Source organism: Leptonotus elevatus, chromosome 1 (genome assembly GCF_054856555.1).
Source record: "Leptonotus elevatus isolate MCC_2025b chromosome 1, RoL_Lele_1.0, whole genome shotgun sequence".
Classification (NCBI taxonomy): domain Eukaryota; kingdom Metazoa; phylum Chordata; class Actinopteri; order Syngnathiformes; family Syngnathidae; genus Leptonotus; species Leptonotus elevatus.
This window is the reverse complement of record NC_141239.1, coordinates 29,007,785-29,033,670: the sequence shown is the minus strand read 5'-3', so window position 1 is coordinate 29,033,670 and position 25,886 is coordinate 29,007,785. Positions and strand designations below refer to the sequence as shown.

Genomic DNA, 25,886 nt, shown 5'->3' with positions numbered 1-25,886 from the left:
TTTTTATAAAATAGGTACATTACTGTAGAAAAAAAATGCATGCAAAATTGCACCCATAAAATCAGCGAAATAGCGAGGCTGCGAAACTGTACATTCATCTAACTTTTTTTTTTTTACATTGTACATTTTCAAACGTTATTCTCTTTATCTTTATTCTTCTCATTTGGGACATTCCTATTACACTTAAGTGGATTCACTTGGAACTTATTTTACTTAAGTATTTTTTTTCTTCCCTTTTTTACTTTCAAGTTGTAACTTTCTTTGGACTTTTCTTGGTCACCACCTAGACAAGAACTTTGATGTGTTTTCACGTTTGATGTGCCGTTTCAGAATCAAGCGTAAACACATCATCAATCTTTTTTGCTTGACGAGTCATGTTGATTGACACTTCCAGCCTCTCCCCCTTGCACTCAACCAGTTCCTTTTGAAAAAAAACAAAATTAACATAAACATTAAGAAATCAACTTTAAATACTTCAAATAACATATATAAACACACACACACATATATATATATATATATATATATGTGTGTGTGTTTATATATGTTATTTGAAGTATTTAAAGTATATATATATATATATATATATATATATTAGGGGTGTGAATTGCCTAGTACCTGGCGATTCGATTCGTATCACGATTCGATTTGATACCGATTAATCCCGATACAAATCTATAAATTGATTATTGCGATTTTTTTAACTCAAATTTAGAGAATACTAATCAGTAAACTTGTACATGTACACTGTAAGATCCATCCATCCATCCATTTTCTGTACCGCTTGTCCTCACAAGGGTCGCAGGGGTTGCTGGAGCCTATCCCAGCTGGCTTCGGGCAGTAGGCGGGGTACACCCTGAACTGGTTGCCAGCCAATCGCAGGGCCACTGTAAGATTTCTATGAAAATGTATTTATTTATCTGAAAATTCAGGCTTATAACTGAGCCACTGCATTTAACAAACAAGTTGCAGTCTGTTTCATGTTTGAACAGCACTGAAATAAAATATTAAGGCTTAATGTTCCATTAATATCACATTCTTCCATGCTTAATGTCTGAATCATAACCCTAAGTTTTGTTGAATATTCCCATAAAAAAATTGGTTTAAAAATCGATTCAGCTGCATATTGAATCGATTCGAGAATTGCGCGCTGTAATATCGCGATATATTGCCAAATCGATTTTTTCTAACATCCCTAATATATATATATATATATATATATATATGTATGTATGTATATACATGTGTGTGTGTGTGTGGGTGGGGGGTGTTTGTGTGTATATATATATTATATATATATTATGTATTTTTACATAACGGGCCTTGCAACATGTTGTCTTGTGCGGTTTGTGTGAGTGTGTGAGAAAATGATTGTGTGTTTGAATCTTTGTTCTTCCTCTGGCAACCCAAACATGACTTATTATAAAACATAAAGCCATAAATATTTTATTGTTCGTGTATGAACGGACTTGTGGGTCATGTGATTGACAGGCGAGTCGTGCTAGGTGACCCCGCCCCACACTCTCCTGAATCAGGATCAAACTTGTTTTGAGGAATGTGCGGTGATCAAGGTGTGCCGTTGTTCTGGCGACGCTGTGTGCGCGCAAACCTGCTTCAGTCATTTTAGGAAACACACACCCACACATACGCGTGTTTGCGGTTTGTGTGTGAGTGGGTTAGCGTATTGCGGTGAAGTCGCAACAATGAGAATTAGCCGAGTGCAAGAGCATCATTGTGTTTAAATGACTGCCGCAATTCAACCGGCAAACCTGGCGCGCATGTTTGTGTATTTACTTGTGTATTGCGTGCGCGTACAAGAACCTGTTCAAATGTGTGCATGTACAGTAGGCTATATGTATGTGTGCACAGGGTGTCAAAGTGGTGGAAGAAATTGGAATGTGGTGGCTGTTGACGTATATTCCTGCATGATCAAAATGAATGGTCAGAGAGGTGGGGTGCTGCTGACGTAATATATTCCCGATACTTCATGAATTGTTTTTATCTATCTTTGACTTGTCTGAACCATCAACAGTGAAATGAAAGCATAACACGTCAACTGTACTGTACATCTAGGAGTGTTGGAGGCCATATTTTGCTTGAACCGAATTGCGAGCAATGGTGCCACCCGGTGGCCAATCGATTGTGTTCATCACGTGATCTCGTGAGCGCGCAGCCTTGTGAACGTGTTCACTTGACTGCTACAGGTGCGCTTGTTCCACAATTTTGGGCAGCAACGTTTTGTCAACTACTGCTTGTTGGATTTGTTATGACAGAACTTTTGTTTATTGATGAGTAACCTTTGTGTCCAACCCACAACCCACAATGGACTTGTACACGAGTGGGAAATGCGATATTACAGCCCATCTTTACAAAATACCACATTAAACAGGTATCGTGCGAACGTAAAAACAACCTCCACCTTAAGAAAAGCCCCAGACCTAGCGCCACTAAACCGCAAACTTCCCCCCAAAAAGTTAATGACTTATCCAACTTGAGAATTATTCACGGTACACGAATGGTGAATGACATTTCTATCCCCGCATAAGGCCACAACCCTTCGCATCTTGCCAGTAACGTTTCCATCTCCTACTGCCCGACGCACTGGCAGATGCACTGGCCCCAGTCGGAGAACCTAGTGTGTGCACCGGTGTCGGTACCAGATGTGATCGGCCTGCCAGATCGTATCGGGGTCGCCTAACGAGCACGTCACGCTACAGGATTGGCTAGAAATGATCCAATTGACGACAAACATTGGAAAGAAAATATTAAAGAGGTAGTTTAAATAAAATGTACGGGCTGAAATTGTAAAAACGTAAATAAACCTAAGAATACAAAAGCAAAATATATTGAATAAATAATAAAATTGATTAAATGATAAATACACAAATTGCCTGAGATATGACAAATATTGTCAGTTTAAATTGCTAATGTGGTCCTATTATCATTCAAACTATTTTTGTGATGTATTGTGATTTGTGAACTGCTCAAAAAGAAACCAACGCTGCTGCTGTACTGACGTCATTGGCAAGATCGACAGCGCTACAATCTATTTTTTTTTATTCTAAATAATTGTATTCCTAAATCTTCAAGTATCCTGCTTTTATATTCTTAGGTTTATTTACGTTTTGACAATTTTAGTACATACATTTTATTTTAATGAAATCTTTAATTTTTTCTTTCCAATGTTTTGATGTCCACCGGATTTTTTTCTCCCAAATATCTTTATTGAACAACTGCAAACTAATAATCTCCAGCCAATCCTGTAGTGTGACGCCATCGGTAGGCGACCCCGACACAATCTGGTGCATTCAGAATGGGGTAGATGCCACGGATTTCCGACTTCCACACAGCTGCTCGTTTGATGGCCGCGTTCCAACACTCGCACCCCCACACCCGCGCGATCCAGACCATCGGCGGGAGGTGTCTAAACTCTGAAATGCTTCTGACAACTGGTTAAATATATATTGGTCCCTCTTTTGTAGTTTTGTCCATTTCAACTATTTATATTCTCATACTTGTTTAAAAAAAAAAAACTGTATCTTGTAAGCGAGCACTTTATATTGTAATTTTGATTTCTGATCAAATACAATATGACTATCAGAGGGAATAGTGAGATTTTTTTTAAATACAGTGTTAAGTAGTGTTTCAAAGGGGTGGTAATGAATAACATGTCAAGTGCGTGTCAACAGAGCAGCAATTACTATTCTCGTTCCTCACCGTGCAAACTGTACTAGGCGCTCGACGGTATTTAAAACTAGCGAAAATGGACCACTGGTTCACAAAACTAATACTTTCTGGTAGTCTTCTCTATTCACCCGGCGTGCCCCTGCGTAATCGTGCTGCACTCCCCTTCCCTCCTGGAGTGGTAGCTAAGATTTGCTGCTAAAGTAATGTAGAGGTAACACTGCTAAGGGTGAAATTAGCTTCATTAATACATTGTGAAACAAAGTGGGCCACTCAGCGCAATGAAACTTCTCTATTTTTCCAAGTTGAAAAGTAACTTTGTCAATCATGATGACTTTGACTTAATCAGTTTTATAACAATACATGAATCCCAAATAAAACTTCACGTGTTGCGCTTTTGGTTGTCTTCACTGTCCTGACGCCCTTTTTGTTTTGGCAGTGACTACATGGCTAGCATTTGATTTAAAGACAATGTTGTTCAGTTTCCCTACATATATCGTTTTGCATGAAAAAAATAAATAAATAAAAGTCTGCTTTCATAGAAGAGTAAGGAAAGCTAAAAGTTTCCACGGGGGACTTTTTTTTACATTTGAAAAATGGTTAAAAAAACAAAAATAAAAAATAAAGAAGTTAAACTGCAAATGTGTGCGATAAGTTGCTGGCAAAAAATGATTAAGTTAATTTATGTCCAGTGTTTTCTCACTTGCTCGCGCACACACATTAAAAGTCAGTGTAGTCCAATTACATGAGGCTTTATTAAAGACTGCTTTTCATCACCATTGAGTGTGGTGTGCATGCGTTTCACTCGTAGAGCCAGGCCTGCGCACAGGGGGTGTAGTTGACCATTTCTACAGCCTTGAACCACAAATCGATCTCACGCTTGGCGTTTTCCACCGTGTCGCTGCCGTGGATCACATTCCTGGACAGAAATAAAATAAATTAGCATGGATGCTAGTCACTGAGCCAGATGTCAACCCATTAGCAGTATGGTTAGCATGAATATAGTCACTCAGCCAGATGACCCATCATTAGGGGTGTTAGTCTCCGATCTGGACAAACAGTCATTAGCAGTGTTAGCATGAATGCTAAATGCGAAACCTGATAACTAGTCATTTGCCGCGTTAGCACAGACGCTAGTTACCCAGCCCTATGACCACTCGTTAGTCAATAGTCACCAATCTGGATAAAGAGCCGTTAGTGTGGTAAAAATGTATGCTGGTGCCTCATCTGAATGGCAAGTCAGTCAGCATTGTCCTTAGCATGGATGCTACCCATTGATCCGAATGAGTCATTAGCAAGGATGCTAGTCACTGCGCCAGCTGACCAATCATTAGCAGCGTTTATAGCATGGATACTAATCACCCAGTCGATAGCATTGTCATTAGCACATATGCTAGTCACTGATATAGATGGTGAATCATTAGCAGTGTTCGTATGGATATTACTCACTAATGGTGTGCTTTATGGCCACCAAGCACTCACCTGCCAATGTCGATGCACAAGTCTCCTCGGATGCTTCCGGGTTTGGACTCGGCCGGGTTGGTTTCTCCAAGCATCATCCGTGCCAACTTGACGATGCTCCGCCCCTCCCACACCTGTGCACGACACTGCCATTATTTTGGCGCCATTTACGACAGAGCACCCGCTCACGTGACGCCGACTCTGTAGGTTACCATGGCGAGGACAGGGCCGGACGCCATGTACTTGCACAGTCCAGCATAGAAGGGCGTGTCCTTCAAGTCGGCGTAGTGAGTCTTCATGTGGTCCTCGGATGCCTGCCACACAAACATGTTGCAATGATAATGAAATGTTCAAGGGCGGCGGAATTTCATGCATTTGCAGCCCCGCTTACCTGCATCAACTTGCTGGCGACCAGTCTGAAGCCTCTCTGCTCGAAGCGCTTGATGATCTCGCCACACAGGCCTCGCTGGACGCCGTCCGGCTTCACTGCGATGAATGTTCGCTCCATATCTGTTTTGGGCCGCAGGCACACGTCGTCGTCATCATCATCATCATGTTTTCCAAATTTTCAGCAAATCCGCCTCAAAGTTCTGACATTCAGGGTTTTAATCTGGTGGCAGCTGGGCAGCCCAAGTGGGGCTCATATCTAACCAACATGGGTGTTTTGATATGGAAAGTGAAGAGTGTTGTGGAAAAATGCCAATGTTGTGTTGGCATACTTGTCCACCCATTCCTCGACAGCCAATGAGCTCGAATGTAATAACTGAAAAAGTTGGTTAAAACAAATTTCAAAAGACACTACTAGATTTTAGACTGACACATGATATCAGAACATCCCCCACGCTGCATATTATTACATCACACCAGCACAAGATTTGCCCTCCTTGATGCTAACTTTAGCGTCAGCTGCTTGTGGAACATGTGACGAGGGAGAGAAGTGACAGCTGGCATGATCAGACACTTAACCCCGCCCCGACTATTCACACCAATATGAAGAACAAATGACACCGGTCAATTACAAACATTACAAAGTTTAGGATGCTGTTAGCAAGGAGAAGGCATAAAACTCAAAGGTCATGTATCAAGACACAAAAAAATGAAAAAGAGGCGTTAAAATGCGGCGTTACCTTGAAGAAGGTTGGCAGTCAGACGGCAGTTGGGTGGGGGTCGAGGTGGCGTTGGAGAGCTCAGCGAGGACGACCGGCAGCGGGCAAAAACTTTTAAAGGCCGAGGGGGGGTCCACGAGGTTGGGAGGGGTCAGTGGACCAAGCGTTCTGATTGGACGAGAGTCCCGATGACAGGAAACAAAACACCGCTGACTTGACTTGATTGGTCTTCATGCGAACAGCCAGCGAAGCTTAATTAGTGGGATTGGGTGACACTGCTGACTTTGCCCCCAATAAAAAATAAGCTCCAAGCCTAATGAGTTCTAAATGGAAAAACATGTGATGCACACAGTTCACTTGTCTATTTTTAGTTTCCCATTTCAAACGTTGTATGCACCACATACATTATCACCTAAACATAATAATGTATTCTTTCACTCAAGACAAATGCAATGTGCACATATGTATATACATACACAGATACGGTATATACTTGTGTGTGAACTATTTTTTTTTTTTTTGCGTATTTAGATTTGTGCCCATGTAGACCGGTGGTATCCAAACTACGGCCCCAGGGCCATTTGCGGCCCACCATCAATTTTTTTAGTGGCCCACGACATATGCTAAAAATGGCATTTGACACAGTTGAAATAATAATAATAAAAAAATGTTTGGAGATGTCAAAGTAAGGAAGGAGGTTGTCGAAAAAAATGGTGCCACTCTTACAGATAAATTGGTTTATATATTATAGCATTCCTCTAGATATGCAAAAGCACAAATAAATTATTTGTAAAAAAAAATTGGGACTAAACACAATTCCTCGTCATAACATATGTGGCCCTTGCATCCTTGTGGCCCTCAAATGAAAAAGTTTGGAAACCCCTGATGTAGACGTAAAGAACACTCGTACGACGCCGTGGGCGTCACGTCAGCTTTTATTTTTGCAGCTGCAGGAATGAACATGACAAGATTTTAAAGTGCAGAAAAATCACATTACAAAGAATCCAGTTTGAAAAATATCCCACTTTCAAAGTCAAGCGTCAACTTCCCTCAAATTCTTCCGAGATGTTCCGACGTCCTTTGTTAGTGGACTAGCTTGTTAGGTAGCCCGCTATTGTCTTGAAACAACATGGCCGACCTCTATGTTAATGTGGCTAGCTAGCTCCCTGCTGTGTCGAATCGACACAAGGTCAACGACAAAAACAAGCTGGACGTTTTTACGTAAAATAGATTTTGCGTTGATTTTGTTTATTTACACTGCGGCTATTTACACAAACGTCCCCGCCTGAGTGATAAAAATAGCAACGTGACAAGTCGCCGTCTTCGTGGAATTTTCTTAGAAATATGGAATGAGCACTTCAAACGCCTCAACAATATTCCACATCAATTACAATTCCGATTGTTGAATTGACGTGCGCGAGTCATTCTACTGCTCTTCTCACCACGACTTCAGGGCAAGGGCTGTTGAAACATCACCGTACTTATGACTCTTCCACTCGGAAAAGCCCTTGGAATTTCAGCCTGCTCAAGCTTATTGGTGGATATTTAGAACTGAAACCTGCCTGCCAATTGGAGAAGGGCCTTCTCCGAGTAGCCAGACAAACCAGGAGATATGGTGAGCAATTATTACATTATACGAAAAACTATTGCTGCCGTACCAGAAAAAAGGTCATGCTACAACAAGATCAATTGAATGTTTTAATGTGATCCATTTCACGTTTTGACATAAGTTTAACGTTATAACGGGAAAAGTTGAACGGAATCCCGTTCTAATGTATCATTTATGACATTAAAACATAAAACGTACCAGTTCAGTTACAATTTAAATGTATCGCACTAACGTGATAACTTACCATGTAAAAAGTGACTGTGTTAAAAGGTGCAATTTATCACATCATAATGTCAATCACATTTCATCGGGATCATTTTTCAAATTAAAAGGTGAAATTTAGGCGATAACGTGATACTGAACTTTAAATACTAAATTGTCGAGTACAGTTACTACTTGAGTTTGTACGATGTGATAAATCAATTGAGCTTGTCAACATTTCCAGATGGATGTGGACATTTATGCAAATTTAAAATGATTTCTAGATCGTAAGTGTTTTTTATACAAATCCATCCAATGTATGGATCGGATCCACTTTGATCTTCGTGTAAATGAAAACTCTGATATTGTTTGAATATTTCTGAAGCATTTTTAGATTGCTCATACGATTTTCAACAAGATAACACTAAATAAATATGAAAACACAAGTCATTTCTAGCTTATTAGTTGACAAATACTGTTAGCCGGTCTGTGGGGCCCATTTAAGATCACATTGAGATGAATGTGGCCCCAAAGACCTGCCCGCCCCATCCCCCACACACGCAAAAGCTCAATTTCTCTGGAACCCGTCATTTTGGGGAAATCTTGTCACGTTGCTAATAAAAGCATCCGAGGACGACTCGCCTATTCCCAGAAGTCGTAACCTTCGAGCCTTCTAGTCCTTCAAAGTAAAAGTCCAGCTTCAACCTCAATTTGGGACTTTGGATCTGAAAACAGATTGCTATGCTTTGTCAGTAGATCAAACAGTTTGTCAAAAAGATTGTTGTGCACAACAACTGAAAAACAACACCAACAACAACAATCGTAATAATAATAATAATAATAATAATTATGATCATGAGAGCAATATTAATCATAATAAGGATGAAGTCATCACACGACAATAGAAGAAGAAGTAAACAAAACCTCGCAGCCCTGAGGGTCATCAAAGTGCTTCGCCGGAAAATAGTCGAAACGTTTTTCCTGGGTGGAGGCGTCCGGTCACGTCACACGGAAGCCAAGGAAGGAAACGAGGAAAGGAGTTGAAGAAGGGAGGAATTCAAGTGGAGAGGAGGTAAGGAAAATAAAGAAAGCGAAAAAGTAGAAGTGAGATTAGGAAGTGAAGAAAGGGATTTAGGAAAGGATGACGTGAGATTCGGATGTGAAAGGAAGAAAGAAAAGGAAAGAAAATGAAGTAAAGATGTGAGGAGAAAGGAAGTGATGGAAAGGGAGTAAGAAAAACAGGAAATGGAGAAAAGTGAGGAAGGAAGTGAACAAAAGGAAGCGGGGAAAAGAGGTGAAGATGGAGGAAAGGAACTGAAGAAAGGAAACAAGTGAAAAAAGGAAGTAAGGATGAAAGGAAAGGAAGAAGGGAAGTAAGGAAAGCAATTAAAGATTTGCTGGAAGTATATAAAAGAAGTGAGGAAGGAACTAAGGTAATGAAGTGAGGACTGTCATTAGCTGTTTGTGGGCGGGGCCAAAATGCAAACGTTGGACAGGAAAGAAACATGATGGCAGCCAAGCTTGTCCTGATTGGCTGAAGAGAAAGAAGATGAGGATGTGGGCCCGTCATCGTCTTTTAACGTGTCTTCTTGGCACGTCCCCACTCACGTGTCCTCCTCACGTGTTTTTTTATTTTTTTTTGGTGGAGTTTGATGGGGAATGGCGTCTACGCGTCTCTGGGCTCCAGTTTGCAGGACAAGTCGAAGAGCAGGTTCTGGTTGTCGATGACGTGCAGCTGCCTCACATATGCTTTCGTCTGCAAATGGGATGGCGACGTCTCCGTATCCATGACTACCAGAAGGAACAAGCACATCGTTAGCTTTTTGTGTGCGTGTACTGTGCACGTGTGTGTGGGTGTGTGCGTGTGTGTGCTGGCACGTTACCCAATTGTCCACTGCGGTATCTGCGGATGCTTCGCACCATTTCAGCCACTTTGTGCTGTGCAAAGGCATCAATCAATCAATCAATCAATCAATGAAAACTTTATTTGCATACTGTAGCCCAGGCCTCCTGAATCCTGGTCCTCGAGGGCCGGTGCATACCATTTTGTCAAAGTTGACGAGTTGGCCGTGAAAAGTTTTACAACTCTCGTGAAGAAAAGTCAAATCTGCCACAAAAAAAAAAAAAAGTTGCTTAGAATTGATGTGTGTTGATGTGTGCATGCATGTGTGCGCGCGTGCCTTTGAGCAGCAGAGGTGTGAAGGGGATGAGCGGCGGCGTGAGACCGGTGATCAGGTCTCTGTACGACTTGTGGTTTCTGGAAGGATCCTGATGTCGACAAAAACATCCACATTTCAAAATAGCAAAAATGGGATTTTTCAATAAACACATGGGTTTTTCTTTTATCATAAAAAAAAAAAAAACTTACAGTGATGCTTTCAAACTGTTGAAACTGTTTCCGGAATTTTCCTGGAAGACCCTGTCACACAAAACACGTTTGTTAATTTATTTCTTCACTCAACACCCGAAAATGTTCACTGTGCAGTGAGCCTCATTTATTTATTTTGTACAGTTCATAACATGTTCTGCCTCCCGTTTATTTTGCGTGTAATTCCATAGTTGGCCACTAGAAGGCAACACACTTTTTTGTTTGATACTAAATTTGACTTGGACGATTCAAGGCCCAAAATAAATTGTTTTCCTTGCAGAGCAATTTGTGAAACAATAACTTAATTTGAGGTGCAATTTTTTTTTTGCACGTTCATCCCAGGTACCCGAAGCAAATGTTTTATTAAACAATAAAAATATGACAATATAACAAATGACCAATTGTTTTTCTTCTTTATATAATCGACAGTTTTCATTTAAAAATTAAAGTTAAAATCAAAACTCTTCCTGGCTGACGTAAGACAATTCATTTCGGGGGGGTTTCTTCGTTCATTCGTTCATTTTATAAAGGACATTTTTGAGTATGATTATTGAAAAAAACGGGATTTCTTTATAGTAAACACAAGTGATCGGTACACTCACTGTTAATCTGGACAATATTTTTGCCTTATCTTTTGCCCTTGCGCTCTCTCTCTCAATATACAGTATTGTGTTATAAGTTTGTTTCAAGACATTCAAAAATAAGCCAATCATCATTAATGTTGTGATGTCATCTCAATGGGGTTGAGCTCAGGGCTCTGATGGGGCCACTTCAGAAGGTGGATTTGGTTGTTGACGTGTCCTTTGGGTGGTTGTCACCCATTGCAAAATGTCTCGGTTATTAATCATTTGGAAAACAATTTGTCAGTCAGTAATAGCATCGCGCCTAGGTCTTGATTTAGCAAAGCGACCCCGGACCATGATGTCCCTCACACTGCAAAAATCAGCTATCTAATCTAGATTTAAACTCTTATATCAGGCCATAAAGTCTTATTGATCTTGTATGAAAATGATATACTATGCAAGAGCAGAATTTCTAAGATTATTAATATTGTTTTAAGATTATTTGTCTTTTATTTCGTACTTAGTTTGTAAATCCTAAAATTAGTTAAATTTTATGCACAATTAGCTAAAATGCTGTAAGAGTCTCTGTTAGCTCCCGGTTGGAAGGAGGTTTTGATGGTGGTGGGCTGTGCCTGTTTTTGTTTAACTTTGGTTTTGGAATGAATTGATTCCATTTTCATTCATTTTAATGGGGAAAGATGAATGGAGATACGAGTGTGGTTAATGAATTCAACTTGTATCCCAAAGTTTCTTGCAAATAAACAATTCTTGACTTTCTAAAAGCTTTTTTTGTGCGTTCACAGGTTCCCGAGAGGGACAAACTTAAAAGTACGTCCGCTTTGTTTTTCGGCTTTAACCAACACCTCCAATCTCATTATATTGATTGAACTCAAGCTTAGCCGCCTCCTGAGACCAATCAGCTGTCGGAAAAGTCATTGGCAGACGGGATTGACGTACGTTTCCCACCCTGCCTTGTGAATGTTTTCTTGGCATGTCCAATAAAAACACCAAAACGCCATTTGTGCTGTATGTAAAAAATGTTAACTAGTTTGTGACATACGATCGCATTTTATGAGCAATTCATGCAGAAATCCAGCACATAACAGTAGACAGACTTTTCCTTGCAGCTGCACACGTGTTGCGTGTAAGGTGCGTGCGTTACCTCCCAGGTGAGTCTCAGTCTGCTGAGAGCCGGGTTGTCTAAGCCCAGGAGCACGGCCAGGAAAGACAGAAGATCCTGCTGTTGTTTGCAGCTGAAACGCACACACACACTTACAGTATAAATGTACGTATTCAGTAGCTACTAGCTAGTGCAGGGGTCTGCAACCTGCGGCTCTGAAACCACATGGGACTCTTAAGTCCCTCTCCTGTGGCTCCCTGAGGATCGCAAAAAAAAAAAAAAGTATATATATATATTTTTTTTTACATATTTTTCTTTTTTTTTAAAGATAAAATATTATTTAAAAGAATTAATCATTTAGATTAAAAAATAATAATATTGAAATATTTTTAAAATGTCAGTGTCCAAATTTGCAAGTAGATGAAAAAGTTTTTTTTTAATACCTAAAAATGTCCAAAAAGTGACCATAAAATGTTCAAATAGGAAAAGCAGAAAATTACCATATCATGTACACAAAATTGCACAAAAAAAGTTAAAATGTATTTGTTTAAAAAGGCAGAAAATTATATATTCAAAAAGTAACTATAAATCCCGAAAATTACCATAAAACGTCCACAAAATTGCAAAAAATGTCAGAAAATTGATAGCAAAAAAGGCAGAAAAATATTTCAAAAAAATTGACATTAAATTTCCAAACAAAGAAGTAGAGAGGCAGATAATTGCCATATGTCTATATAATTGCTGTAAATTTTTACAGAAAGGCAGAAAAGTCTAAACATGTATGAAAAACCAAGTCTGGGAAAAAAAATAACCCCCGAAAAATACTCCAAAAACGGAAAACAAAGGGTGGAAGAAAATGAATTTCAAAAGTATTGGATGCTGCATATTTTCTGTTATGGTGAATTTTTAATCAGCTCTTGGGCCCTAAATACATTACACTAGCACTGACACACAGTTTCACTCATCACAATGTTCAAAGGTTTTGCAGCTCCACACATCTATTTATTTATTTTTTTGCTATTTGGCCTAAAATGTCTCTTTTGGCTGCTGACCCCTGAGCTAGGGAATGATGTGACTGCACAAAAGATGTCCAATAAGCGTGATGGAGATGAACACAGACAGACAGATGGATGATGGCCGGACGGACAGATGCACGAGATGCAGGAGGATGGAGAGCGACAGACAGAAAGACAGACAGATAGATGTTGTTTTTTTGGTCTCACAGCGCAGCGATCTTGATGAACTTTCTGAGCAGCTGAATGCGTTTAGGCAGAGAGTGACACTGCAGCGTCTCCGTGGCGACCCAGTGCTGAACCTCGCTGCAGCGCTGCAGTACCAGCTCCAGGTTGAGGGGGCGCCAGCGCGACTGCTCGCCGTGGAACACGTAACACACAAACTCCACCTGCGGGGAGGGGGGCCACAAGTTAAGGCCGACGCTTAAAGACCCCAAAGGGGTCGTGACCTCGCTTGGGCCGACCTCGTGCACGCAGCTGAAGAGCTCCCAGTCGAAGGCCACCAGCTGGTTAGCCACTTCCTCGGCCGACATGTCGTGAAGTTTGCTGTCTCCGGGAGTCCAGTGGATCTCCTCGGGAAGAGGGAGCTGACAGAACAGGGGGGGAAAAAAAGAGCTTCCTTGATGTGTCCTCAAGGGGGCGACAGCAGATGTTACAGCAAACCGTAAACAGCTGCAAGTAGGCCTCAGACAATTACTGGTTTCAAGTTATAAAGTCTTGCTATATCGAAATTCTTGTATTGAGGGTTCAGTGTAGATTTTGTCATCGTCAAGTAAACATTGTTAGCTAATTGAATATAGCCTGAAAATAAAAACACATAATTAGCACATCTGCAAGTAGCCTCAACTGACACCGTATGAATGCACAATTATTCATTTTAAATTGTAATTAATCGCATGACTTTAATTGTTAACTCACAATTAATCACAAATTTTAATTAAAATTAAAATTAAAATTAAAATTAAAATTAAAATTAAAATTAAAATTAAAATTAAAATTAAAAAATTAAAAAATTAAAAAATTAAAAATTAAAAATTTTAAATTAAAAAATTTAAAATTATAATAAAAGAGAGCAATGATGATGACAAAATTACCGAATGAACAATACTGAGCTCTCCAGAAAAAGAAAAAATAGAGCTATCTGACCTTTAATATGAAGTAACTTGTGAAATTCTGCACATTTTTAAAATTGTAAAATACAACTTGACCCCAATCTCTACAAATATATGCATTATTATTAAGTTTAATACTGCAAAATTTTGGCATGGCCGTGTCTGCTGCGTTGTGACTGGAATTTCCCCAGGACAGGCTTTCCAAGTAAGCGGTCATTAATCGCAAGTTAAAAAAAATGTGTGGTGTTAAAGGAACTTTAAATTCATTGAACGCACTAATTTTCACACCCCTCATAATTACATTTTGCAGGTTTCAAATACTGACCAGGGACTCGAGCTCAGAGGGTTGGCAGGTGAACAAATGCGTGTTGACCCCCAGCGTGGTGAAGACGGCTTCGTCGCTTGGCCGGAACACCGCCTTCTCTGCGCATACGAGAGCACGTGCGTTACCGCGGCAACGTTTCGCCAGCACATAACATTACCGCGACACCGACCGACCGACCTCCGGCTGACGTGACGGCGACCAGGATGAGTTTGCCGGGAAGGAGCGGCCGCTCGTCACTGTACTGCAGCTTCTCTCGCACCAACGCCAGGATGTCGCCCACGCGGCACGATAGCCGGCTGCGGATGGTCACGTACGAGTGGTCGGGAGTGTAAACCCTGCAGAAAACTGCGCACAGACGGGCTGTTAGTTTTGCGTGTGCGTGAGCATACTGCATTAGGAGCGTCAGTGGTGGGCAGGCAGGGACAGCAAAGGGCTTTCAGTTCATATAATGTATAGATGTTTGATTTTCTTTTTTCTTTTTCGTCAGTCTAATCTTGAGAATCACGTGTGCATGTTGTTGTGATGATGCAAATTTGCTGTTCTCATCTTGATGGTTTGTATAATTGTGCAGACGTGCTAGTTGGTCGAACTAAGGTTGTCTAGGTTCAACTGACAGCCCAGACAGCCAATGCCCCCCCCCCCCCCCCCCACTGACAAGCGCGGGAATGCCGTACTCTCGTCAGAGCCCCTGAACGCCTCCCTGGGCTGCAGGCAGGCGTCGATTCGCCGGAAATGGCGGAAGAGCGGTCGCACCTGCTTCCTGCGACTCTCCTTCTCCTCGCTGCAACTGACCACACACACCAACACACACGCGTTACACACCTCATCGCCATGAAGCACAGAAACTGCCCAAATAAAAAAATAATACATGACTCAAAAATTAAATACAAAAAATAAATGTTATATATATATATATATATATATATATATATATATATATATATATATATATATATATATATATATATATATATATATATATATATATATATCCATAATTAAATAAATAATAAAAATAAATACAAAAATAAAAAACGAGATTCAAAAAATTTAAATAAAAATAAATGTAAAAATAAATACAAAAATAAATATATAGATAGAATTAAACATCTGTTTTTATTTTCAATTTTTATTCATTTCTTTATTCATTTATTTTTAATTTGAGCAGTTTTGGTCCTCCATATATCATCTGTGTGTGCATGTGGAGTGTATATGTTGCGTACGGGCAGTGTAAGATTTGGGTCCAGCGTTCCAGTTTGACGACATCATCGACCAGGTCAGGATGTCGACTCAGCTCCTGAAGAGCACACACGTACAACTCCTGCACACACACGAGCGCGTGCGCACAATCAGTGGTTGTTAGTCAAGGTGTGTAGTTGTGTGCTCACCTTGGGGAATTTGTCTCCCTCCTCCTGCAGGAGTTCGCGGTACATGTCCAGGTAGCGAAAGGCCACGCTGAGCACGGCCCGCTTCCTGCGGATGCCGTCCGGCGCCGGCTCCGCTTCCCCGTACTGCTGGCCCCGACAGCCCTCCCCTGGCTCCTCCACCTCCGGCCCCTCCCCCACCTCACCTGGTCCCTCCCCCGTACGCAGACAGAACCTGAGTGTGAAGTCAAGGAAGCAGAAAGGCAAAACAAAATTCCTTGGTGAGCGATCAGACGTGTCGCATTCCGTGTTGGGTTGGTCGGCGCCTCGCGTGTGTGTATGTGTGTGTGTGTGTGTGTGTAGACGTGCGCGTGCACAAGGAGGATACTGCTGCAGTAGAACTTGCTGGAAGGTGTCGGCCGTCAGGAAGATGGGATGAGTCAACATGAAGTCATCCAGCAACGTCTCTACACGCACAAACAAAACCATTAGCTTCAGAAAAAACACAAAACAATACAAATGTAGGAGCCTGAAGCCAATTGAAGTTAATCAATACAGCAGCGCCTTGCGTTACAAGTTGGATTTGCTCAATGAGCATGCTTGTAAGTCAAAACACTTGCTAATGCTAATGCCATTAATCCGTTCCAGCAACCCCACACATAAAAAGTTTAATAATAAGTGGCGCTCTATACTGCACAACTTAATTTGAATCCAACAAATGTAATAGTTTGTGCTTATGATTTAATGCTGCAATCCAATTTATTGAGCTGCTCCATCTGCTCTGCCCACCTTGGCCAACAGGAGCGCATCATACCGTCATGCAGACACAAACGAAGCGTAGTGCTACTTCTACTACTAGAAGAGGCTGTAATATTAGTCGTCCCATGCAGAGGATAAAGAATATATGCCTATGAGTAGGGATGTTCGATACCACTTTTTTCAGATTAATACCAGTATGAAGACTCAGCTCGAGTTGATACCGATGCCAAGTACCGATACCACTAGTACATTTGATACATAAAATAAAAAAAAATCACATCATTTAAAAAAACTGACCCATGTAGCATTTATCCTTAAAAATGCATGAAATTAGTGTGGCAATCATTTTTTCCCATTTGTTCATAAAATACATATTTTGTATAGAACATACAATAAAATGAATTTCAATAAATAAATAATACTAATAATCCTGTGGCATGAGTCAGACATGTGTGCCTTTATTTCCAGATCATAGCATAGCCACAAGAGGGCAACCAATATTGTTATCAGCCGCTATCATGAGTACCAAAACCTTCAAATAAGGCTGGGTATCGGCCCGATATCAATACATGGTATCGCTACTCGCCCTACCCTACCCATGAGTATTGTTTTGTGTTCAAATAGGCATTTCTTCTCAAACAGCAAATGTCGATGCTATCTGCTAGCATGTCAATGGCATTTTGCATTGTTAGCGTTTAACTAAGATGAGATATTAACTCATTCACTGCCATTGACGGCTATAGACGTCAAAAATTCATTTGAACTATTTCTATTAGCTTCCCATTTTTTTCCACTTTTGTTAACAAGAGTATGAAAACCTATAAAAAAAATTATTGTACATTTAGAACAGATATAAAATGTGTGAGTAATCGTGAGTTAACTATTGAAGTCATGCGATTAATTACAATTAAAACATTCAATTGTCTGACGCACCTAATTTTTACTATTCTTTTATTTTATTTTATGGGCATCAGGCGATTATTTTATTTTTTTATTGTAATTAATCACATGACTTCACTAGTTAACTGAAGATTAATCATGAATTTTATATCTGTTCTAAATGTACAATACAAAAATATATAGGTTTTCATACTCTTGTAAACAAAAGTGGGGAAAAAAATCTGAAACTAATAGAAATAGTTCAAATGAATTTTTGACGTCTATAGACGTCAATGGCAGTGAATGAGTTAATAAGGCATGTCAGCGTTGCTTGAGCTGTCTGCTTTACTTTTTGAGTAAAGTTCAACTTGGAGTGTCCATAAACAGCTTGAAGCTTCTTTTTTTTGACCGATTGTTCAACGTTTGCCAAACTGCTTTGAGTTCACTTTCATCATACAGCGCTTGCAGTGGCGCCTGCTTGTCATGCAAAGCTCATTCTTTACACACGCCTCAGACAGATCATCCAATCATCACGCAGTAGTCGAATGTCTGGGCCGGCCCCCTGTCCATAAACCCCAAGAGACGCTGCACGTCCGATGGGCGGGAAAAAGCCCAGCATTTATCCAATGACTTCAAGCAATGACCACTGAGCGCGTATATCAAGCGCAAACAAGTCACAATTTCTTCATTCACCTCATTTCTCATTTTGCTATCTAACAACAATGTTTGCATCATCTCTTACTTTACAAGTCAACGACCTGAGGGGGGGAAAAAACCTCATTTGAAATGATGTCATTTCAATATGTGCATCCTTTCCACATGATACAAATGAGTTCAAATATTTTTGAAAAGTAGTTCAGGATAAATTTCATATTATAACATCATAAATCTCATGTTTTAATTTAATGAATTTTAACGTTGTAACTGGTCATTTATCACCTTTTAATGTGAAACTTGCATTAAAACATGAAATTTATCACAACGGGATACTGAACTTTTTCTTCTGGTGTTACAGCAACGATTAGAGCAACAAATTAGGCTTCATTAATTAGCAGATATCGACATAACCCACATGATTTGTAATAAATCTGATGAATCACATGAATGGCACTTGGGAAGAAACATGCATCCATGCACGCACACACAACAATTTAAAACAAAAATGAATCCAAAATATGTAAGAAAACCAACAAAAAGTGTCGCTTTGAGTGTGCGTGATGTTGTTTTTGTTACATAGTGGAGCCAACATTCTGGGATTTCACAGAGTTGTGGGGCCCACCTGTCCATGTGGGGCCATTTTGCTGGGCCCCACAAGTTTAGACCTCTTTTTGAGGGTCAAGACTTGGTTTTAGAGTTTAGGTTTGAATCAGGTTATGGTTGAGGTTAGGGTAAGGAATAGGGGTAGGCAATCATTTTTAAAGATTGGGGTTAGGGGGAGGGGCTAGGAAATATATCATGACAATGAGATGGCCCCACAAAGATAGTAAAACAACCCTGTGTGTGTGTGTGTGTGGGGGGGGGTGTATGTGTGTATGCATATGTGAGAGCCTAACATGCTGCAGTGGGCGTGTTGTGCCAGATCCCGCCTCTCTGCAGACGGTTACCATGGAGACGGTAAGAGGATGCAGAGGAAGTGACATGACCACCCTCCGTGTGTGTGTGCGTGCGTGCATGCAATATGAAAGTGATGTTGTAGAAATGATGCTTCATCACATCACGTGTGACGATTATTTGAATGTGAGATATTTAATTATGAATTAATTATCATGATTGCACGAGGCGTGTTTGCATACACATTTTAGGCATGCACTCAGACATCAGCAGGATGAAAACCAACCACACACGCTTACTCCCACACATCCACCATCTTGCACCGTGTGTGTGCGTGCGCGCAACATTCCTGTACAAACACGTAAGAACACACTGTTCCGTATCATAATGGCAGCAGTGATTATGTAAGCGCACGTGCACACGTCTCAACAAGTTTTTGGGTTACCAGTATGAGTAGTTATTCTCTTTATTATCATATTAATTCCTCTGAGAAGTAATAAATATGTCATCAATAATTGTTTTCAATAATATTCTGTAGTCTTCGACTATATTTTGTTGTGGATGGGGTTCGCGACTGTGCCCTAACACCCCAAATCCGCCATTAGAAATATGCTCCGATTGCCTGCAAAGTAAATGAAGCGGTTCAACTCACTTTAACAGACAGTGAACCCTGCAATTCTCAGGGCATGCAAAGTGGGGGGCCCTCATGGGAAATGGTGTATCATCTGCGTTATGGGAGCGGCGGCCCTGGATTCACCTATCTGTGGATTTCTTTTTTGTGTCAACCTATCCACTGTTTTTTGTACAACTGCCCCCGATTGATTTTTTCCTGGTCCTCTGCTTATTTGCATTTTTTTCTTGGAAGCCATAATGAGCATCAATTATTTGCCAATTTTCAATATTTGGTTGGGGTGGCAGATGGGGTCTTTATGCTTAATACCAATACAAAATATGCATGTGAGATGTATATATATTTTCTTCCACTTGGAGTTGCCATCCTCACATTCCATACCGTTGTATCTGTGACTTTGACTGTGTGTGTGTCTTTAAAAACTGGGTGAGTGACATGGGGGGCAGTGAACTGGAGCAGTGGTTCTCAACCACGCTCCTCGAGTACCCCTATCCGGCCTGTTTTCCACGTCTCTCAGATCAGCGAATCAGCAAGCTCTGCATGAAGCCTGATAACGATCCTCACCTGTGCTGGCTGAGGGAGACATAGAAAACAGGCTGGATAGGGTTACTCAAGGAGCGGGGTTGAGAAGCTATCGTGTTGGCTCAGGATAGCAGCCGGTCTAAGCATTTTAACTTGAAAACATACAGTTCATTTTTGATACCCGGTACAACAAAAGTTTCAAAAAACAAGAATTAGAGCTGATTGATAGTTTGCCCTTTTTTATGCACGCTTTCTTCTTGCTAACAAGCAAAATTACTGAAGCACTTGCCGGCAAAAACTTTGCTTTGAGACATTCCATGTTTTCCCTTTTCCATGTCTGTTGGTCACGTTGCACCTTTCGTAGTAGCAGGCATCAAAATCCACAAGAAATAGAAGAGTTTGTTCAATAAAGCGATTGGTCGTGCACCGACAGCTGTGTCGTTGACCACCTGTGCAGAGATTACTTTTGGTTCCAGGTAGCGCTGGTAGGCTAGTTAACATTAGCTAACGATATTTACATGAGCGCAGATGTGCACTTGTGGAAGCTGCTTGCGCTTCACGGTACAAACGTTGCACTTTTGCTTCTCTTTTCAATTATCCTTAAAGTGGAAATCAACCTTAAACATTTCTTGACAATAATATCTTAAATGTGACCTCACTAGTCTAAACATAGCATTTTGATGAATATTACATTTGTGGAATATGAGTTATGAAGCAAAATCCAGCCATTTATCCATCTCAGGGGGCGGCCATTTTGCCACTTGCTGTCGACTGAAGATGACATCAATGTTGTTCAGCTCAGGCAATGACCAATCACAGCTCACCTGTTTTCTGAAGTTGCACTGTGATTGGTTGTTACCTAAGACCTGAGCAATTGTGATGTCATTTTCACTTGACAGCAAGTGGCAAAATGGCCGCCTTCTGATATTGATAAAAACTGCTGGATTTCGCTGCTTAACTCGTACTCCACTAACGCAATATTAACCAGAATACCGTATTTAGACAAGTGGGGCTACATAGAACATATTATTGTCAAAAAAAAGGGGGGATTGACTTCCCTTTTAACTTTTTGTCAGCGCATTTTCCTCCTGGCTGGCACTTTTTGCTCCATGAGTCAGTTTGGAAAACGAATCAGCGCAAAATCCAGCAATATAGCCAAAAATCCGCAAAAGGGGGTGGGGTCAATTACAGATTTTGAAATAGAGTTTTTCAGCAAGTAATGTAGGCTCGGTTGCCCCTCCAAAATTCCTAAATAGGAAAATTTGTGATAGCAGTTTACTGTTTCCTCAAAGGGACATTATAGGATTTCTTTACAGCAAGAGCTTTTTCGATCACATAGGGCAATTTTTTTTTCATGTTCATTATAATTATCATGATTTATTCATTGTCTTTCCATAAATTTAAATGTGTGTTGTAGGAGGAAATCTGATAGGAATAGAATTCAAAGTCATTACTGTCTAACAAACGTGTGTGTCACCTGTGCAGTTGACAAAGCGCTTTCCCGCCACGCTGTCCAATACGGCGAGCATCAGGTTTTGGGGCGTGTCAGCGTGAATGGTGGCACCGCCGCCGCCGCCCGCGCTCTCCGCCGCCGGGCTGGCTTCAGAACTTTGCTCATCGCCGGATAAGGACGGGCTGCGCGCGTCCCCGCCGGACGAACCGTTGAGTGAGGCGCCGGCCGGCGGCCAGGGGGGCGCTTCTTCGCTGTCGGGGCTGCAGGGGCAACGGTCAAAGGTCAGCTCATCACAGCAATTACGCTGTATCAAGGTCATCAACATTCAGTGCAACCATGACTTACCAATTGAATGTGTTGCGCTCATTTGACTACTACAAAAATTGGTACAAGTTTTTAGTCAAGAAAATTTTTATTCAAGAAATAGAATTTGAGTATTGGATGCGTGCCTTTAAGGGGCGGAGGCCTGATCTGGTGTTGTCATATTTACTGAGCTAGGTAAAAATCTTTTTTGAGGATATTATCTAACAAGTGAAGCACCTCAATACTTTTACAGTAATTAATAATAACATAATTCAACATTTAACATTTAATTCACTAATTTTCACTCTTAATAATATTGTATTATAAAATAGCAAATATTGAAGCCATGATTTATTTAAAAACAAAATTCTCATTTACTTATATAGATTTCTGGTCAATTCATGACATAAAATCCTTAATCCTGACCTGAACTAATATTTACAAACATGGACTCACGTTACTAGTGGTACAAATCTCTATCCAATAATATCCTCCATCTTGATATAGAGGCGGTTAGATTTTTTTTAAGATACCTACAAACCTGTTATGACCTCAGGTTTTGGACAGGTGTGATACAGGTTTGGCCACCGTGTGTACCGTGATAGGGATTGATTGATTATCGGCCGGGCTGTATTGATATTGATATTGAGCTTTTTGACCAATATCGGTATCGGCCTTTTAAATAAATATGATGGCTGCTAATGGATCAATAATTTATGTGAAAACTTCATTATTTTTCATCAGCAGTTAATACCTTTAAAAACTCATTTTGCCACTTACTGTCGACTGAAGATGACATCACCTGTGCTGAGGAAACAGGTAACGACCAATCATGGCTCAGTTTGCTGACCAAACCCAGAAAACAGGTGAGCCGTGATTGGTTGTTACCTATTTCCTCAGCACGCGTGATGTCATCTTCAGGCAACAGCAAGTGGAATTTTTTTTTTAAAGCTATTAATTGTACATGAAAAATAATGAAGTTATCAAATGAATTCTGGAGCAAATATTTAACTTTTTATTGCTGAAAATGGCTCAATGAGTCAAGTATCCCTTTAAATGTTCGGTTATTTTTGAGAGATGCTGTTGAACCTGGGAACTATATCCACCTTCTGTTTTTGTTTTATATTACAACCAAGAAAATGTAACATTTCAGATCTTTTGACATTTTGGAAAACATTATTTATGTAGATAGGAGATATTTACTTGTTTGGACTTTTTAAGGCATGCTGATGAACCTGAGAACTATCTAAACTTTTTGTTAGAATTTAAAAAATATATATCTATTTTCTAAGATTAAAAAAAAAGCTTTAACATTTTGCAAATCGGAAAAGTTCAATAAAGCAGTGTTTCTTAACCCTGGTCGTCGGGGCCCACTCTCCAGCCTGTTTTCCATGTCTCCCGATTCCAACGCAGATGAGGATCGTTATCGGGATTTTCCAGAGCTTACTGATGAGCGGTCATTGGAATCAGCTGCGATGGAATAGGGAGACATGGAAAACAGGCTGGATAGTGGGCCCCGACGACCAGGGTTGAGAAACACTACAATAAACACATACAATACTGTCATTATTTTTAATAGCTTTAATTTATTTTAATTTTTTTTATTTTGACACCACTATTTTTCTGTTTAGTGAAAGTAAATAACGACTCCAAATATCGGCCTCCTTGACTACTAATAATCGGCATCAGTATCGGCCGTGAAAAAAACTCCATATTGGTCTATCTCTAATGTCTGACGTTGCTCACCGGCGGTCCAAGGAATGCTCTGGGAATTCATGTGAATGCTCAGACGCATGGAAAATTAGTGGGAATCTTGCTCGTAAGTCAAGCATAAAATTCAGAACAGTATCAGGGTCAGAGCCAGAACTACTTCAGTGGGGTTGCAAGGGTGACACAACAATTCACTAAGGTCGGGAGCGTGCTTGCGTGCGTGTAACCTCCAAACTCAGAGATCATGAGGTTCGCCTCGCATCACACAAGGCTGAGAAGTCATTGTTTATCATACCATCCGCAGTTATGAAATCAAATGCACACGTATACAGAAGCTTGCCCAACACGCTCATAACACAGGCAGGAAGAAATCGTTTTGCTGATCTTAATGTACTCGACAATGTCTTTTTCTTTGCCGTTGCTTTGCATTTGTCACTTTGATCTCATTGTAGCCAGAATCAGGACTGGCCCTGTATATTCGTGATATCAGACGAGATGTGGCATCTGACTCATCCTTTTAAATCATTTCTAAGAAGCACAATGATGCAACAATCTCTTAATGTTTCACAATTCTAAACATTGCTTTTTACTAGATTTGTTCCTGCTTGTATTATGAGTTGGCATTTCATTTCATGACTGTGGATAAACAATGACTTCTCTGCCATGTTGACTGCGTGCGAACGTGTGGATGTAATAATTTTGATTAACGCTCCATGCTAGTATCCAATATTTTTATTGCTATGCGAGATTATTTCGTATTCTGTGTATCTGAATGTATGCTGACAAAGCATGCCAGTTTAGTGCCTCAGTGGAATGCGACCATGTGGAAACAGCAGTAAGGTGGAGCTAATTATCTGCACAACATTCATCAAAATCTTGCCCTAGGCGTGGGGGTGGCCAATGGGATGGCCGGAGACGGGTCAGGGATAGTTCCGCCCCTGAACAGTACACGGGGTGGCCCATTATAGGCTTAGGCTAGCAGGTATGCATTTTACACATGCAGTTGCCAGTTGAAACATTAATATGTATTTAAATTGTTAATATTCATAGATATTTTAGCATGAGTTAATACTGTACTGTTGTTGTTGACATCCAGCTGTTAGTTTGGGGTCACTACTACACTGTTGCCTGACATCCTTTAAAAAAAAAAGTTGCCTCCTCAAAAATGGCGTCAAATGACCTCTTAATCATGTGCAAACGATGCACATGTTCAAATGAAGTCCAGTCAAATGACTTTTTTGATACTGTATCATTACGTGCAGGCATTAATTTAATAAACGTGCACTATAATATTCCTAATAGCGTTAAGTTCATATTGCAGCTTTCAAGGGGCCGACGGGCATTTTTACTATCATGTGACAAGAATTTACCAATCAACCTGAATACAATCAGTGATGCAGCATGCATTTCTTACAGTGATAGCACTGTCAGTGCTTGAATATCAAATCAATACGTATCAATCTGGATCAATCAGACGAGGTGTCATCGTTTTCAGCTTCCTGACCCGAATGATGTTCGTGACGTCGTTATGGTCCGTGCGTTGCGTAACGACGGCGGCCCCCGCAGCCCCCTCCCTCCTTTCTCCTTCAAACAGCGCGTTCACGCATGCACGCACGCACGCACGCGCACGCCCCCGCCGCCTACCTGAACACCTCGCGGGCCTGCCCCCCCTCCGGGGAGGGCTCCCTGAAGAAGGGGACGACGCGGGACAGGCTGGCTCTCCGGCGAGACGCCGCGTTCCCCCCGCCGGCCTTGTCCGCTCCTCCTCCGCCGCCTCCCGGTCCGGCTCCCGGTCCTCCTCCGACTCGGGTGAGCGCGCTCGTCTGCTTCTTGAGGAACTTCTCGAGCGGCTTCATCCCCGCCGGCATGGTGGGGGCGGGCGGGGGATAAGAAGGACAGGACGGGACGGGACAGGACGGGACGGGGGGCAGGCAGGCAGCGCGTCTACATCACAGGCGCGCGTTTCTCGCTCACTCGACGCTTGTCGTCCGTCGGATGCCGCAGCCTCCCTTCCTCAGCCTCCGCCCCCGCCCCAAAGCCCCCCAGCAGCTCCGCTCTGATGACAAGTGCACGTTCGCGCGGCGCTGGCCCCGCCCCCGCCGCCTGCTGCAGTTGCGCGCGCCGGAAGAAACGTCACGTCACGTAGCAGCCT

General features: G+C 41.2%; 2 protein-coding genes across 2 annotated transcripts; both read right to left on the bottom strand.

Moving 5' to 3' along the window:
* Window positions 1–4,420: 4,420 nt before the first annotated feature.
* Window positions 4,421–6,383, bottom strand: LOC147181543 (nucleoside diphosphate kinase A-like). Its single transcript, XM_086089842.1, has 5 exons — window positions 6,273–6,383; window positions 5,537–5,655; window positions 5,358–5,459; window positions 5,167–5,279; window positions 4,421–4,603 (listed from the first exon to the last, which is right to left on the bottom strand). The coding sequence occupies exons 2-5, from the start codon at window positions 5,651–5,653 to the stop codon at window positions 4,486–4,488; spliced, it is 450 nt and encodes a 149-aa protein (XP_085945968.1). The 5' UTR covers window positions 5,654–5,655; window positions 6,273–6,383; the 3' UTR covers window positions 4,421–4,485.
* Window positions 6,384–7,168: 785 nt separating this feature from the next.
* rapgefl1 (Rap guanine nucleotide exchange factor (GEF)-like 1) lies at window positions 7,169–25,840 on the bottom strand. Its single transcript, XM_086089830.1, has 16 exons — window positions 25,379–25,840; window positions 21,746–21,981; window positions 16,315–16,393; window positions 15,951–16,161; window positions 15,786–15,883; window positions 15,237–15,349; window positions 14,740–14,907; window positions 14,563–14,660; window positions 13,590–13,712; window positions 13,336–13,514; window positions 12,155–12,245; window positions 10,430–10,480; window positions 10,242–10,329; window positions 10,104–10,168; window positions 9,945–9,999; window positions 7,169–9,852 (listed from the first exon to the last, which is right to left on the bottom strand). The coding sequence occupies exons 1-16, from the start codon at window positions 25,600–25,602 to the stop codon at window positions 9,728–9,730; spliced, it is 2,004 nt and encodes a 667-aa protein (XP_085945956.1). The 5' UTR covers window positions 25,603–25,840; the 3' UTR covers window positions 7,169–9,727.
* Between the last annotated feature and the right edge of the window lie 46 nt (window positions 25,841–25,886).

What these genes read in the sequence shown, in the direction of transcription:
- LOC147181543 (XM_086089842.1), bottom strand. Translation starts at nt 5,653, where the DNA reads ATGGAGCGAACATTCATCGCAGTGAAGCCGGACGGCGTCCAGCGAGGC. An exon ending in TCGCCAGCAAGTTGATGCAG is followed by an intron (nt 5,460 to 5,536) that starts GTAAGCGGGGCT and finishes TTTGTGTGGCAG; the next exon opens with GCATCCGAGGACCACATGAA. An exon ending in CCGGCCCTGTCCTCGCCATG is followed by an intron (nt 5,280 to 5,357) that starts GTAACCTACAGA and finishes TGTCGTGCACAG; the next exon opens with GTGTGGGAGGGGCGGAGCAT.
- rapgefl1 (XM_086089830.1), bottom strand. Translation starts at nt 25,602, where the DNA reads ATGCCGGCGGGGATGAAGCCGCTCGAGAAGTTCCTCAAGAAGCAGACG. An exon ending in ACCCAAATCTTACACTGCCC is followed by an intron (nt 15,350 to 15,785) that starts GTACGCAACATA and finishes GTGTGTGGTCAG; the next exon opens with TTGCAGCGAGGAGAAGGAGA. An exon ending in GACTGAGACTCACCTGGGAG is followed by an intron (nt 10,481 to 12,154) that starts GTAACGCACGCA and finishes TTTGTGTGACAG; the next exon opens with GGTCTTCCAGGAAAATTCCG.